This window comes from Molothrus aeneus, chromosome 1 (assembly GCF_037042795.1).
Source record: "Molothrus aeneus isolate 106 chromosome 1, BPBGC_Maene_1.0, whole genome shotgun sequence".
NCBI lineage: Eukaryota > Metazoa > Chordata > Aves > Passeriformes > Icteridae > Molothrus > Molothrus aeneus.
Genome location: NC_089646.1, coordinates 128,790,387 through 128,807,299, shown reverse-complemented (window position 1 = coordinate 128,807,299; position 16,913 = coordinate 128,790,387). Strand labels below are relative to the sequence as shown.

At 44.8% G+C, this 16,913-nt stretch overlaps 2 protein-coding genes across 4 annotated transcripts in view; both read left to right on the top strand.

Annotated features, from left to right (window-relative positions):
- Positions 1-8,619: 8,619 nt before the first annotated feature.
- The window catches only part of BAALC (BAALC binder of MAP3K1 and KLF4), a 35,574-nt gene continuing 27,280 nt past the window's right edge, over positions 8,620-16,913 (top strand). For all 3 annotated transcript variants that reach the window (XR_010784939.1, XM_066564832.1, XM_066564820.1), the window contains exon 1: positions 8,620-8,833. Coding sequence is in view for 2 of the 3 variants with exons in the window: in XM_066564832.1 (XP_066420929.1) it covers positions 8,668-8,833 (166 nt within the window). In the remaining variant the exon portion in view is untranslated. The remainder of the gene's footprint in view (positions 8,834-16,913) is intronic.
- Positions 8,754-16,913, top strand: part of FZD6 (frizzled class receptor 6) — a 67,161-nt gene continuing 59,001 nt past the window's right edge. Inside the window, exon 1 of the mRNA XM_066564808.1 lies at positions 8,754-8,833. The gene's annotated coding sequence lies outside the window, so the exon portion shown is untranslated. The remainder of the gene's footprint in view (positions 8,834-16,913) is intronic.

The window sequence follows — 16,913 nt, the reverse complement described above, 5'->3', positions numbered from 1 at the left end:
ATGATAGGTAAGACATGGGGCCAGTAGGAGGCCCATATCCACCTGGATCCTGCCTGGATCATGAAATGCTTTGCTTGTCTGCCTGAATCCCCTCTGGCTGAGCAGCTGAACTTCTCTGTTCCTTAGATCCCCATGGAATGTAGTGGGCCATAGATAAGGTTACATGTCTTCATCTCATACTGAATCCCAAGGGCTTCATTTCCACACTATGATGTCTCCAACCTCCTCAAGCTGCAGTTCTTGCCTGGAGCTCTCTGCAAATCTCTGTTTTGCTATTTAAATTTGTGGGGTTTTCCCCTATCTTTATGGTGAATCACACACAGAACATGAAAGGTGCTGCCAAGTGTGAAACCAGCCAAGCATTGAGGAGTGCGCTGGGACTGATCCAGCTGTGGTCAGACCCAGCAGCTTCAGGCTCGTGGCTTGGTCTCAACCATCAGGTGTGCAAAGAGCAAACACTTGGTGCCCTCCCAGCTGCTGCTCTCTGCTGGGGCCAGCTGACTCGGGCTGCTCTGCTTGCACAATGCAGCCACAGCACACAGCAGGGGCAGAGTGAACACCTGGGCACTGAAAGGATGTCATGGATAGACCTAATGGATAAAGAGATGATACCCTCCAGCAGTGTTTTGGTCCACAGAACAGCTCCTTCTGAAAAGAGCAGCTGGGTGATTAAAAAATTCAGAGAATGTTCTGAGCCTGAATGAGCCCATGCCTCCTCAAAGCAGCTGGGATACTCTTCAGGATGGATCTTCCTGAGGGACCTCTTTTATACATATCCTAGCTTTTATACATATATCCTAGTTGATGTACTGGCATGGTGTCCCATTCAACGTGTTTATTTATTTTTCCAGCAAACAAGGGCTGGAATATTGCCTTTTTACAGGTTTGTAAATGAGGGAGAGAGCTAAACTTCTTAATTTCCAAATATGTTCAGGTTTGCAAATCCATCCAATCTCAATTAAATTTAAGCCCAAATATTCAATGACACTTAAATGTTATCTATTCACTTTGAGACACAAAACGTGCCAGAGTGGAGAACCATGAAATTCATAATTTAATAGAATTCCTCAAATAAATAGGAATGCATTTAGTTATTTACTATCATCACCAGGTGCTTCCACAAGACTAAGGTAGTGTCTTACCACAGGAGAATAACTAACATTTCTAAAAGAGGATTATCTTAGTTTTCCTTTCCTGAATTGATGGACTTCCCACTGCAGTTTGTTTGACTATGGAGTTAAAAAGTGTAACAATTTTAGACTGAGGCAAATTAATCTGTTTAAGTCAAGCAGCCCTTGAATTGTCACCATTTACAGACTGTCACATCACAGCAAGCTGAGATCAGTGCTACCTTATGTTAATTCACAGGTGAATCAACTCTTTAAGATACAAATTAATGATACTGATCTTAAGAGAGCAAGAAAAATCTTAGCTGAAGAGGGAAACCTCCCTTATAGGAAAAGGGCTTGGTCATTCGATGGAGAGGCAGCCCTTGCCAGCGTTTCTGCTCCATCTGTAAGTGAAACCTTCTGGCAAACTGAGCTCAAGCAGGCAGGAGCAGCCTCCAGCCCTGCTCTGCTTCCGAGAGGAAAACGCGGCCGCGTTGTCGTCATCCAGAGAAGGAGTGCAAGGAAGAAATCAGTAATCTGCTGAGATGGGAATGGTAATGGAGATATATTTTGAAACTGATGTAAATCCTGTTTGGTGACGTGCTGGTGAGTCACCAGGGTGGGTGGAAGTGATTTTGCATAATAACAGTATCATCTGCTTTCTGCAACAGCAAACACAGGCTCTGTGCAGCAGCCAGTGAGTCATATGCTGTGTACCAACCTAAAAGGGGGGAAACCTCAAAATATTTACAGTTGCATTTCACATCTCATTGCTAAAAGGTATTGGGAGTGGGCATGGGTGGTGCACAGCTATTCTGGTTTCCCCGGGACTGACCACATCCAACCCAAGAGTCAAAACTTTGGAGGAATCTTAGCAAGATGCTGCTCTAGGCTCCACAGTGTTTAGACAGAATAAAAGAGGACAGATAGCAGGACAGGATCTTTCAGAATTAGCATTTATAAAGAGTGAGACTGAATTCAGAATAATTGCACTGAGGTAAACTTTCAGTGGCACTTTCAAATAAGCTCAGCAGAAGCAGTGGAGCTCAAAGGAAGGCATGTACAAAAGGTTGTGCTGAAGCTTAGAAATATTCACAAGTACTTATTGAATGGAGATGATTTTTTTCTCCTTTTTTTTGAACATTTTATTTTTTAGATTACAAAATATGGTTTAAAATTCATCATGATTGCTCTTAATTGGACTCTTATACACTTATAACACAAATGTAATTAAGTCCTGCCGGTTTCCATCTCCTTTTTCCTGTCCTCCTGGCACTGTAGGGAACAGAAAAAAAGCCTAGGAAAAGAAGACAGCAAAAAATTGTACTTGTCAGGTTTATAGTTGACCGAGTAGGCCCTGTATATGTAGAACTAGAAACTCTTCAAATTACAGAGCTTTCCTAATGTAGAACACAACTAATGGAGTGTCTGACTACTTCCTTTTTAATTGCATTTAGATTTTCCTGCACTGTTGCATTAGGCTGATAGAGCATCTAGTATGTTTCAAAACAAATTAATTACCTGTAAACAATTAAACTGTGGCAGTACATGCTTAATTTTGTAATACCCACAGAGAGAAGAATGCATCCAAAGGAAAAAGTCAAATATATTTTAATTAAGACTTGGGTATTAGGGCCATAAAATTTCAGGCTTGCTCTGCCAGGAACAACTGAAGTGCTAAATGTTTACCCAGTATGATACTTAGTTACATAAAATATTGCTTTCATAACTAGGTTTTATGATTTACCTTCTTATTTAGGAACAAAGTGTAGTCTTGGAACAGAGTACAAGATAAACAGATTTGATGTGGAGGAGCTCTGCAGAGACTTGGGTAAATGAGAATAAATCCATCACTGCTCTGTGCTACAGCTCTGTTTGCAGTCTAAGTTTTCCAGGGACATCACGGCTGGTGCCCATGTCAGCTTCTGCAGGGCAGCAGTGACTGATTTGCACCTTTTAGGGACAAACTCAATGGCTCTTTCTGCTGGGGAGCACCACCCAGTACTTTGAGCTTCTTTTTGCATTATCCTTTCTTACTTACTTACTTACTTTCTTACTTATTATCCTTGCTGGATATTACACTTGATGTCCTTTATTCAGGAGCCCTAATCAATAGATATTTAAACACTCTCAAATGAGGCCTGGTGCACAGCTGACAAATGTTTTTTTCCCAGAAAATAATTTTATTTCACTAGCTACCTGTTTATTTGAACAAGCCTGGGACACCCAAAGGGACTGGTGGAAGACCTTAGACCTTCTTTAAGAAAGAGATCTCAGCTGGGCTGTCACAGCCTAGCAATACTGTGTAGGATGTGTTTCCATAGGTGGTCATTGCACCCTCCAAACAGTCTGGTGAAGGCAAGGGCTGTTTAGAACAACCAGCAGCTCTCAAGGTGACAAAGTTTATCCAAAGTTCATCCAAGCCAAAACTTCTCTATTATGACCTTTTTCCTACCTCCTTTTCTTTTGATCCCATTTGAACTATTTGAACTCACAGGAAAGTAGGAGATATTTTCCATGAGGACAAATACAGCTAGCAATTAGCAAGCATGCTATCCCCCAAGCATCCCACTTTTCCATCACCATCACCCAGTCTCTGCAATCTACTTTCTATCCTTGACTGCAAATGGGGTAACTCTGCATTCCGAGAGCAGTAAAGGGCACTGCTGCTCAATTCACACATGGAGCAAAGATCCCCATGCAACTTTGGAATGTTTGAACTTCCAATGTGTCAGAAGTTAGATGAGGCAAACCTAAGGTTTTTTCTTTCCACATATGGATTTTGAAGATTTCTGTTCACACAGCTCACAGAAAAGGCAGGATGCGCATTGTACAGATATGCACATCTGCCCCAATTTTCATAAGGTATCAGTGAGATGCCATGCAGTGAGGACACTTTGATGCCTGCAGTGTATTGGTTTTTCACTACTTGCTGGGAAAGTGAGTATGATTATACTGATCCTAAACTTCCCACTTATGCAAAGCTTACAGCTTGTTCACTGGGAAACATTCACTATTCACAAGGGAAGGAGACTGGACCCTGGCAAGTTCAGGTCAGCATTTGAGTCCAGGTGTGGTTCAAAGGCTGAGAAAGCTGAAAAGAAATGACCACAAAATTTCCTTGATAGTACTCCATCACAGGAAACTTCTGTGCTGCCAGGCTACAGTTATTCACAATTGAGAATCTAGTAAATTATTATTCTGAAACTAAATTGAAAGTTTCAGATGGGGGAATTCAAGGCCTTGCTCTCTGACTCTGTGAAATTGGAATTTGAGGTTCTGTTTCAGAGTAATTTTCAAACATGAAAAAGAGTCAGTGGACAAGTGAGTTAATTTACTTCTCTCTGTTTATGAGCTGTTTGGAGCTATCTTACCAAACCTTCACATGTAGTTAATATTGAGTATCACCCACACATGTCCAGGAAGCTGTGAATACTAAACTGAAAACTTTCCTTGTTTGATTTGCCATATCAGATAAATGAAGGCTACTATTTCTTTGTTGAAAGAAATGCATAATTAATGCAGAGCAATGTGGAAATTATATGGTATAAATTTTAAAACGTTTGAAGACAATCATTTGAGAAATCAAGGCAAGCAAATTATATCCTTCATGTGTTCACAGCAGTAAAGAGGAATGCTTGATCATTTACTCATATAAACAGTGTGAAATCTTGCTTCCAGACATATTGCAAGCTTGGAGTGATGATGTCAAATGGGTATTACACAGCTAAATAATTGTATTTCTCCTCAGATACACAAAATACATTACTAGAAAGAAAAAGTTTTAAATTCAAATTCTTCTCCCTCCTCTAATAATGTTCTTGAACCACAGGGGTCCTAAGTAGGTCAGTAAACTGATCTGTATCTACATTCTGGGGTGAAGAGAACAGATTTGTGAGAAAAGGTGGGGTCTGAAACCAGATTTAATACCATCTAATAAAACAAGCAGAGATGCCACACAAAAAAATGAAGAGAGGCAGGACATCTCCTAAATCTCCTGTTGCTTCTTCTGCACCTAACACTGAAATGGCCATTGGGATGCAAAGGAATTTACTGACCCAGTATCACCAAAGGGAAAATTAATAATGGGTCCTACAACAATTACACATGGATTTTATGAGTAAGAGTTTCTTTTCATTATTTTAAACATATTTTCGAGGTAAAAGTAAATGTAAATTCCCTGAAATTCCCTTCCCTTGTTCATCCCCTGCCCACCCTGCCCTTTTACTTCCTATTCCCATTATTTCAAGTAGCATATTTTGAAACCAGCATACACAGAGCAGACATCACTGACAGCATGAGGAGGAAAAACATCACTGCAGTGTGCACAAGGCAGCACAAAACCAGAGCAGCTAAAACACAGTCCAAGCTCCACTAATAGGATCTGTGGGAGACCACCCTTTTTTAGCAATTAATGAAGAGAGGTCAGATTTTAATGCCTTAATCATCTCCAAGCGTAAGGGTAGCAGCACGACAAATTAAACTTGATCTAAAAAATTGCATTTTTAATCCCTCTCCTGCTAGGCTACACCACCTCAGGTGCTGAAGTAAAGGAAGAAAAACAAATTGTAAAGTTTTTCCCCTTAAGTGTTCTGCAGATTTTAATTCTTCACTTGCACGTTGCCATCAACCTCTTCCTGCCCTGCATCAATTGATCTCCACCCAGCTTCACAGGGGTAGTGGGCAGTTGAGTAGATCCCATATGATTACCCTCCTGGAAGAGATGGAATCAGACCAGGGATTCAGCTGATCCTGGGTATTTTCTGTTTCTGGAGGCAGATTTCCTTGTCTGTCCACTTCCTTTCCCTATACAATTCTCAGTGCAAAGCTAACATTGAATTCATACCCTTGTACTGTTACCTTGCTGTATTAAAGATGCCATCTCTGTTTCATGCCAGCCAACATGCACTTCCCTGCCCTAGGCTGTGGTATTTTATAGCTACAGCACACGCCCTCTGCACAATGGCTCTGTGCCTTTGTGCCTCAGAGTTTGCCCTTTAGCTCAGGAGGGAGTCAGAATGGGGCAGATCCATCAGCGTCGTGCCCTGCACTCTTGGCAGTGAGGAGTCATTTTCAATAATTCAGAATTAATTATGATAAAAGGGTACCCACAATTGTATTTGGCACTTTCAATAAAACAATGCAAATATCTTTTTTTTCTCCTAGTCTCTTAAATTTATTTTAAACACACCAAAGAATGAAACTTCCTTTAGCTATGGGGAAAAAATTACAGTTTCTAAAAGTAGTTCTCAGTTCCACTAGGAGCTGATGAAAATAAAATCATTTACTTACTAGAGTTAACAAACATTTTATTTTAGTCACACAAAAAAATCTTATTTGAAAGTATGTTTTTAAATTCAAAATCAAAATGACACCAGAAGTTTAAACATGAAATCTGTAATAGTTCCATTATTATTTTTCTGCAGTAATTTTCTCAATGCTCCACCAAAAGTGGAAATTTGGAAGGTGATGTGAAATACTAGTGCAAGGAAAATGAACATGGTTCAATAAAATGCTTTAAGACTCCACATTTATGGTCTAATTCCTCTTTAGTGGTGGTGGTAATAACAGGAAAGAAAGAGAAGCCTTTTGTTGCTCTCTTGCCATTGGTTTTTCAAGGGTTTGAAAACTGCTAGGAAAAATAAGTGTCAGAAGACAAAGTTCTTGCAAATAGAGCTAGAACTGAAATCAAAGTGATGTGAAAGCACACATGCCAGCAGGGAGCAGCCTGCCAGAGCCCCTTAAACTTTCAATTTAAAATGAAACAATATACAAAGGCTCCCCCAAGGTTCTGCTCCAGTGTGTTCTTCATTTAGAGCTCTTGGTCGAGGAAGTTTTGCACAATTACAGGTCAGGTTTTCATTTGAAGACTCAGGGATGTCTGGCAGTTTTTCCTGGGCCATGCCCTATGTTCACCCAGGGCACACACAACTCCTGGGAAGGGAGTCAGGATGTGTGTTGGGCTTCCTTCTTGGCCTCAGACACCACTATGTCCCATTGCCCTGGGGATTGTTTGCTGGGGAGCAGTTTGATTGAAATACAATCTCTTTTTTATGCTTTTTATAAAAATAATGTATTTTCAATCAGCAAAACATTACCACAGCAATGAAAAAGTAGCTCAGATCACTGCCCCAGTCACCCTGGGACCTTGGTAGCACAGCTATGGGGACAAGAGCTGCTGGCAGCACCCATGTGGGTAAGGGAACTCAGCAGATCTCAGTCAGAAATTAAGATTGCTGGGAGTGAGTATTTGGCTGGGAAGCTGCTTAGAAGCACCTCAGTGGTCATCTGTTTTGGGAAGCACAGGGGGTGATTTGGCAGCTTGTTAAGCAGTGTCTGACCTGAATCCCCTCAGAACAAGAAACGGGACCTACTGCCTGGGATGCAGAGCTAAGGCCTGTGGGATCCTCATAAAGATCTTGAGCCAGCCTTAGGGACAAGAGCTTTTACTCCAGAGACTTTGTGTTCCTTTGTGTTTTGTAGCTCCCAAAACACTGGACAGCTTGATTTTGGATTTCAGTGGATGAATCCTTTATAGTCAACAGCCAAGCTGGGTGATGGCATGAAGTGCAGAACATGACTTCTGTGTTGCTCTGTAAGTTCTCACAGGGGAAAGAGTCATTCCTGCTGCTCTACTGCAAAATTACTCCAGGAGAGAAACTTTACCTGGGATAAAGTCTCCCCCTCAGGATATGATCCCACAGTGCCTACTGTTCATGGGGCTGGTTCCAACCCTGCAGGGACCTTGTGAAGCAGCTCTTGCAATACAAACTGCAACCACCATCAATATGACTCAGTGCAGAATCTCTGCCTGTCACTTCGATTACCCGAGCATCAGTTTAAATTACAGTCTGTTTTGCTGGAGTCTTGTTCTTGGTTGTTTCCCAAACTGAGTATTCAAGAGGAAAGAGTGGAGTTGAGCACTCAGTATTGCAGCTTCAGTTCCCAATTATGCAGCAGCAAACTGCAGCACCAAAGTGGGAGCAAGGCTCTCCCGGCAGAAACAGGGAAGGGACGGATGGCTCAGTGGAACAGAGCCCAGGACCCAGCCAGGGCACACGATCTGGGTGCAGGACCGGGCCGGGCGGCTGCTGTGCGGTGCCAGCTGTGGCACGGGGGCATGTACGTGTAAATCCTTTCTATGCAGACCCTAACCCGGGGAGGAGAGAGCTGCCCCCGTGTCTGCCCCCGGCCGCGGGCACCGGAGGGGCTCGGCAGGGCAGGGCAGGGCCGGCCCCCGGCGGAGGCAGCCCCAGCCCCGCTTCTGGGGAAAGATCGGGGACGGCCGGGAGGCGGTGGGATGGGAGAGAAGCGGGAGGGGAGGGAAGAGGGTTGCGGGAGGAGAAGGGGAGGGGACAGCCAGGAGTCTGGGTGGGGTGCGGGGGGGACAGCGGAGATAATAAAGTCGGGGAGAAGGGGTAGACGGAAGAGGGGAGCCAGAGAGAGCTGGACGAGCGGGGATGGGGCCGAGGGCGTGAGCGGGGCCGGCGGGGCGGCCGTGCCCGGCGGGGCGATGCTGCCCGGGCGGCGGCGGCGGCGGCTCTGAGCGGGCGTCGCCATGGGCTGCGGGGGCAGCCGGGCCGACGCGATCGAGCCCCGCTACTACGAGAGCTGGACGCGGGAGACCGAGTCCACCTGGCTGACCAACACGGACTCCGAGAGCCCTCCGCAGGAGGGCGGCAGCGCCGAGGGCCCCGGCCGGGAGCAGGGCGGCCCGCTTCCCGGTGAGTGCGGGAGAGGCGGGCGGGCACCGCGGGGAGGGGAGCGGCGGCGACACCCTGTGTGTGCACCTACACACCGTGTGTGTGCCCCTACACATCCTGTGTGTGCACCTACACACCGTGTGTGTGCCCCTACACATCCTGTGTGCGCACCTACACACCGTGTGTGTGCACCTACAGATCCTGTGTGCGCAACTACACACCGTGTGTGTGCCCCTACACATCCTGTGTGTGCACCTACACACCGTGTGTGTGCCCCTACACATCCTGTGTGTGCACCTACACACCGTGTGTATGCACCTACACATCCTGTGTGCGCACCTACACACCGTGTGTGTGCATCTACACATCCTGCGTGTGCACCTACACACCATGTGTGTGCACCTACTCATCCTGTGTGTGCACCTACAGATCCTGTGTGTGCACCTACACACCGTGTGTGTGCACCTATACATCCTGTGTGTGCACCTACTCATCCTGTGTGTGCACCTACACATCCTGTGTGTGCACCTACACACCCTGTGTGTGCAGCTACACACCGTGTGTGTGCCGCTACACATCCTGTTTGTGCACCTACACACCGTGTGTGTGTGCACCTACACACCGTGTGTGTGCCCCTACACATCCTGTGTGCGCACCTACACACCGTGTGTATGCATCTACTCATCCTGTGTGTGCACCTACACATCCTGCGTGTGCACCTACACATCCTGCGTGTGCACCTACACATCCTGTGCGTGCATCTACTCATCCTGTGTGTGCACCTACACACCCTGAGTGTGCACCGACACCCGCTGGATATACCCGTACACACGCACGGTGTGTGTATGGAGCGGGGTGTACCCGCGTTCCGGCTGTGAGCAGAACGTACCCCGCCGCTCCAGCCCCCCCGGCGGGAAATGCAGGCGCCCGAGGCTGCTCGGAGCGCCCGGAGCCTCTGCCCTGCCCGGCCCGGCACGGCCAGAGCGGCCCCGGGACCGGGCAGGGTCGGGAGCGGCCCCGGGGCCGGGCAGGGTCGGGAGCGGCCCCGGGACCGGGCAGGGTCGGGAGCGACCCCGGGGCCGGGCAGGGTCGGGAGCGGCCCCATGCGCTCCGGGCTCTGCGCTACCAGAGCCGGCTCGGCCTCTAGAGCCCCTTCACGGCCTCTAGATGCTGGTCTACGAGCGACAGCGTACAGATGCCGTCAACTGTGGAGCAATGTTATCAGAGGGAAGAGAACTCGGTCCTTGAGGTTCTTGAGGTTCTACCCATACGTGGCTTTTTCTTTTACAAGACAAGTAACTTAGGAAATAAATTGAAATTGGGGAAGAGGCAGCTTTTTTCCACACTACCTCTGATGCCTTCTGATACACAGAAAGTTGACCAAAGGATGGGTTGGATAGAAGCAGACCTGCAAGTTTGAATTTCCCAGTTCTTGTCAGTATGCTACATCCCCAGTTGTGCACCTGAAGTGTTACAGAAGTGACAGATATGAGAGAGGGATTGAGGAGCTCTGACCTGATGTGCAGTTTAAATTGATTTACGAGTTATTGTGTATTGCAGCAGTATCTAGAAATCTCAGCTTAAGTCCAGAAATCCATTGTGCTAGATACTGTACAAATGGTTGCTGCCCAGAATAATTACAATTTCCGTGTAAAGCAGTAAATGCCTATAGGCAGGTTCAGATGTAAATAAGTAGCTTTACAGACTTTTGTAGAAAGTAACAAAGCACGAGGAAGAAATTATGAAAGTGCAGGAGTGAAAATACACAAAGGTGGGCATCACAGGCCAGCTGGAATAGGGAGACCAAAACTCTCTGCTGACCAAAATAAGACAGGGAGGGAGAAGTCACAAACGATCTATGTTGTACTCCTAAAGGCTAAAGAAAGACTCTGCAGTAGTCACATGGGAAACCATGAGAATTTGAAGGTGAATGGGTCTATGAAATACCATATTAAAGAAGATTAGATAAGAAATTTAAAGAAGCTCAAGATGTTGCTGAGCAGTAAGTTCAAATTACGGGTAACAGTGTTGTGTTCCAGCAGTGAAAGCTAAATAGAGTGTTAGCTTTTTACCCACACTTACCATTATCTTAGCCATGTTTACTTTGAGTTGTGCCTAATCATAAACAGAAGCTAGACAGTTCAAGATCTGACTCTGAACAGGAGGTAATCAAGAGGTAGATCAGTTAGTATTCTACCTAGAAACATGGGGTTATATACTTTGTGTTTGGAGATGAGAATACCAGAGATAAGGAGAACAACACTTGAGACCAGCAGAGACTGATGAGGGCATGAAACGCTTTACAAGACAACCTTGCAGAAGAAATCAGAAGGAAAGTGATGAGGAAAGGACAGAGTAGAAGCAAAAACAATTCACTCTTCAACAGAGATTCACTCTTCAACAGAGCTGTGGTGGCAGCAGTTTAAGGAGCCTGAGGAACACACACTGCTCCCAGTTAGTGCCTCAAAAGTCATAAAGTACTTCAGGGAGAGCTGTTGTAGGGTAAGGTTTGAGGTAGGGAAGGAAAAGGGATAAGGAGAAGTACTCCAGGGACAATAACAGTACTTTAAGTGAATTTACAGATGAAAGGGAGAGGAAGGAGCAATTGTGGAGGGGCAGATGAGGTCAAATATGTGTTTAAGACATGAAGAGGAATAGGTGACTTTATTGTGAGAACTGAAACTACCTTAGAGTGAGAGACAAAAAGGGAGGGTAAGGGAGGGGACAAGAGCAGGATGGGAGAGATGGGGAAATGGGAGATGGCACTGGCACAAGGTAAGGTAGGAAGGACATGTAACTGGGACACAGAAAGGGACGAGGCAGGCAGGCAAGGGGGCACCAGCCAAACGAGGTTGGGGAAAGAGGTTGAAGTTCTTCTCTGTCATTTTTCATTTGGAATAAACTGGTGAAATTCTGTGAAGAGAGAGACCTAGAGATAGGATGAAAGAAATATTTGGGGAAAAAAAAATTTGGGAAAAGACAAAAGCAGTAAGAGGTGGTTGTGATTTCCAACATGTTTCAGTTGTAGAAAAAACAGCAGAATTGGACATCAAAATGTAAATAGGAGTAAATCACTCAGGGATGAAAGAATGTTGTGTATACAGAATCAGAGAGTGTATCAGTGAGGAAAGGGTTAGTAACTCCCATACATTAATCTTAGTAATTTCATACCATCACAAATTTCATCATATGATTCTCTTTTTTTATCCAGCATATTCAGCTTTTTGTGCCTGCTCTCATTGGAATTATAAGTATTTCTGTAGCCAAATGTTTGTGCCTTTACCAAAGCATTTTGAAAGCTTAAATATTATTAAATTAATAGGAAAGTATTGAGTTTTTTTAATTTTCTAATTTGCTTTTCTATTTTTCCAATTTCAATTGATCCCTTCTTGGACTATTCGTTAATTTCCCTACTTGATTTTTTACATCCATTTTTATAAAGTGTATTGTAATCTCCCTATTTTTTACAGGAAGACACAGAGACCAGTATTAGTTGCTATAACATACCTAAAATAAGAGAGATGGTCTTAGGTTCATGAGAAGTGACTTAGGGGATGAGAAGTCACCAACAGACACAAATATAGGTGGTTGTAACTTATATAGCAATGTATATTATGTAACTTGATAGTGTTGCAGTACACTGCTGAGGCTTTGGCAATGAGGAACAGGGCAACCAGTTGTGGATGAAGAGGGATAGAAAAGTAATAACTCCATGAAGCACTGCAGGTGCTGGAATTGAAAGGCATTTTCTGGAAATAAGTGTACGTACTGTTCATAGGATGAGTGGCTTCTGTGAGGGAGAAAAAAAGGAAAGAATCACAATGAGCCCTTACAATAAAGCCATTTCTTGGAAGAACATCCATTGCTATGTGAGCAAAGAACTTTTCACAGGACTGAGCTACTGCGTAGGCTATAGCTGGGGGAAATAATAGGCTGCATTTCTGCTTAGTAACCGTTCCTTGATCCTTGCAACTCTTTGCACAAATTGCTTTCTCTTTAGAGGGTCTGATTCAGCTGAGTGGAACTGTTAGCAAAGTAATGACTTTTGGAGGAAGTAATAATCTGTGGGTACAGATGAGTCCCCAGGGCAGCCACCAAGGGTTGCACGCAAACCACGGAGAAAAGGTTGAATTCACAAAAAGCACACAAAATCTCTCAAGTATTTTGGAACGCGCTTGCACAACCTGTTATGTTATATTGGAATAACTTGCTGATGTATATGTATATGTATATGTAAATGTATATGTATATGTATATCCTAGAAATTTAAGATGTATAGTTTATTGCCAGAAACCAGAACTGTAAATGTACTCTATAAACACATTCAATATGAACAAAAAAAAAAATTAATGTTGTTTGTTTTAAAGCAGGTTTAAAGCCATCTCTTATTTCTACTTCTTTCTATTTTTACTTACAAGGTTAGCTGCTGTATTCAATTATTTTTTCTTTATTATAGCTGAAAGCCCCTCAGAGTGGATATGGCTCATTGTCTTGTGGTCAGAGAGATTTTACAATCCATTTACCCCACGGGCTGCAAGTGCCTTAAGACAGGATCTCTCCTTACTGTTTTCCCACAGCAACCAGCACAGTAAGACCCCAGTCTTTAATAGGGATTGTTATTGAAATGCAAATAAAAGTAATTAATTTTTAAATGATGTAGCAACCAAGTAAAAAATAATTCTCTTGTCTCAGAATGGAAAAGCTGAATACGGATTGCCTCAGGGCTGACTTGTTCCTCAGCTATTAAATTATTTGTTGATTTTTTATCATGATGTCACCCACAGTATCAGCTAAAAAAATGGCTTTTTATTCTTTGAACTTTACACTTTTTCCTTAGTGAAGTAGGTTTTTTTTTTCCTGAAGCATATTAAAGAAAACATTATCCATATTTCACACAGACTCACCTGATGTACTCAGAAGGAAAACTTGCCCATGGCATCAGTAAACAGAACTGCAGTAAGTGGTCTGCCAGGAATGAAACCTGCAATTTAGGATCAGTGAAGACATTTGCAGAACAGCTATGAAATGGGAGGGCAATCGAGTCCTTTGTAAAATAAATAGGGAGAATCAGAGGAATACAGGAGGAATGTTATCACTGTCTAGCAATCTGGCTGGCAAACAGTTTTATCTTGCATAATTGCCCTGACATGCCTGTGTGTTTATGAGTGATTCTTGCCCTGCTCTCTGGGGCTGAGTGCCTGGCTCCTGCTGCTGCTCCGCTGTTCCCCGCTGGCTGACAGCTCCGGGGCGTTTCATGGACCAGGCTCATCACCATCGGCTGTGGTCAGGCCCCAGGATGCCGAAGGCGGCGTTTCAGAGGTAACCTTTGGCGGGGAAGTTTTGGCCAGTCCGATGTGCACGGTGTGCGGCGGGCGCTGCGAGCAGCCGCAGCCGGGCCGGGCTGTGCCAGCTCCGGTTGCCGTGACAACGGGACGATGCTGGCTCGGACCGCGCTGCCGTCATCCGCTCCCGCCCTCGCCAGGTGCACGCAAAGTCAAGAGCTCCACAGACATAAATAAGCAAACATCAGGTCAATTAAGAACCCGGTGCAGCAGAGTGTTTTTCGTGAATTGGGCTGCAGAGAAGTGTTTAATAAACCATCTGTTTTAGGTCAAGAGGCAAAGATGGATCAGTGCATTACCTAGGTATATCAGGATCTCTTTGTGCTCTTATGCCCTTATGTTCTTTTATTAATGGGCTGTTTCAAAATCTGGTGTGTTTAATAAACAACTATAACAGTGATTCTGATGCGATATTTTCAGGAGATAGCCTTATTACAGTTCAGAATTACAGTAAAAGTGAATAAATGCAGCTCTTCTGGACTGTAGACATATTGCAGCCATTCCCTTTCCATGTTAGTCCAGACCTTGGGTATAATAATGTGTTGTGTTTGTGTGGCAATATTTTGTAGTGGGGAGCAGGGTACAGGGTTGGTTTCTGTGAGAAGCTGCCAGAAGCTTTCCCCATGTCCTGAGGAGCCAGGCAGCTCCAAGATGGACCCACCACTGGCCAAGGCTTAGCTCATCAGCAGTAGTGGTGACACCTCTGGGATAACATATTTAAGAAGTAATGGGGGGAAGAACCTGCAGAACAGCAGCTGGAGAGAGGAGAGAGAATTTGTGAGAGCAGTGCCTTGGCCATTTCCCATTCAATACACTGTTGTGGGTTGACCTGGGCCAGCTGTCAGGCACTCACTCGCTCCCCTCCCAGCTGGACAGAGGAGAGAAAATTGAATAAAGAGTTCATGGGTTGAGATAAGGACTGGGAGAGAGATCACTCGTTAAATACTGTCACTGGCAAAACAGGCTCAGCTTAGCGATCTGAAATTAATTTACTGCACTAACAAAATCAGAGCAGGATAATGAGAAGTAAAATAAGCCCTCCTTCCCAGCTCTACCTCCTCCCCCAATGGCTCAAGGAGGCAGGGAATGGGGTTTATGGTCAGTTCATCACCTGAGGCTTCTCCTGCTGCTCAGGGAGAAGGGGGGTGTCCCTCTCACAGGAGACCGTTCTCCATGAACTTCTCCAATGTGAGTCCATCTCACGAGCAACAGCTCTGTGTGAACAGCTGCAGTGTGAGTCCATCCCATGGCCAACTGTCCTCCCACCACTGCTGCAGTGTGGGTCACTCTGCCATGGCTGCAGCCCTCCAAGGACAGCTGCTCCAGCCTGGGGGCAGGGCCCTCTCTCCACTGGCTCTTCCACAGGGTCACAACCTCCTCCAGGCATGTTGTGAGCTCCATAGCTCCAGTGTGGGTCTGTGCATCCATCCATTCCGGGTGGATCTTGGCATCCCTTTGGGCCTCAGTGGGCTGCAGGGCACAGCTGCTTCACCGTGGGCTGCACCAAGGGTTGCAGAGGGATCTCTGCTCCAGTGCCTGGAGCACCTCCTTCCCCTCCTTCTCTGCTGACCTTGGTGTCTGCAAGGTTGTTTCTCTCACCTATTCTCACTCTGCTCTTCTCTGGCAGGAAAATTACCACTACACTATAGCCTTTGTTTGGATTTTCTTGTACAGTACATCATATACTTGGGGTTTGCTCAGTGTAGAAGCCAATCAAGGATTACAGTGTTGGCCTAAATCACTATTTGTTGCTCCACAAGAAAGCACTGAAATGATTGGAAAAAATCAGACTCAGATGATAAATGCAAATTTTGTAATGACCATATTTTTCAGCCCAACCCTAGCTGTTAATACTTCCATTCCATACATTTCACCTTTGCTGTCATTTGATAGTGCAATAATGGTTTCATTTCACATTTCAGTTAAAAAATAGCACCAATACTTATTTGGCCCATTAGATTATGCTAAGCAATCTACCCCACCACCTCTGGAAGTATTTTTAAATTAATTGGTTTTTAATATATATTGACTGCCATAAAAAAAAAAAGGATGCATCCATAGATAGCAGAACTTAAGTAAAAATGTCAAAGGTAATTGAGAGATGAGAAATTTCTTTCTACGACCCTTCAGCTTGCTATTCTGTGAGATGTATCAGACCCAATTGTTGGGAAATCTTCAATCTTGTTTGAGAGTAGGTGATTCAGATAATGCTTGAAGCCTCCTGACCAGTCCTTGTGTCTCAGGTGGGAGCAGCCAGCTCCCAGCCCTGGGACAGGAAGGGAGGGCAGGGCAGGGCAGGGCTCTCCAGATGCTTCCTCCTTCCTCAGCAGCCTCTTCATTGCACTGTCTGCTTCTGTGATTTTCTTAAAACACTGCAAAAGTTGTAATGCCAGCCAACCTAAACTGTGATAACCTTTCCACAAAACCTCTCAGGCTTTGATTAGTATCCATTCAGTTAGTGGCCAACGGCCTTGATAAACCCTCCCTGCAGTCTAAGGCAGACCTGCTAGGATTGATCACCCACAGTTTACCCCAGTATAATAATTTACCCAATGATACAGTAAATTCACTGAAAATGTCACATACAGGAGCACTGGAATTACATGAAAGACTTTCCCAGCTGTCCCAGTGCCAGAAAGCAGAAAGGCTGTTGAGCATCAATAGAGATGATTTGCAGGAAGATGAACTGGAACCATCTCTCCAAATTACTTCCCTGTGAAAAAAAAACCATCTTTTTTGCAGCACTGAAATCTTTAAAG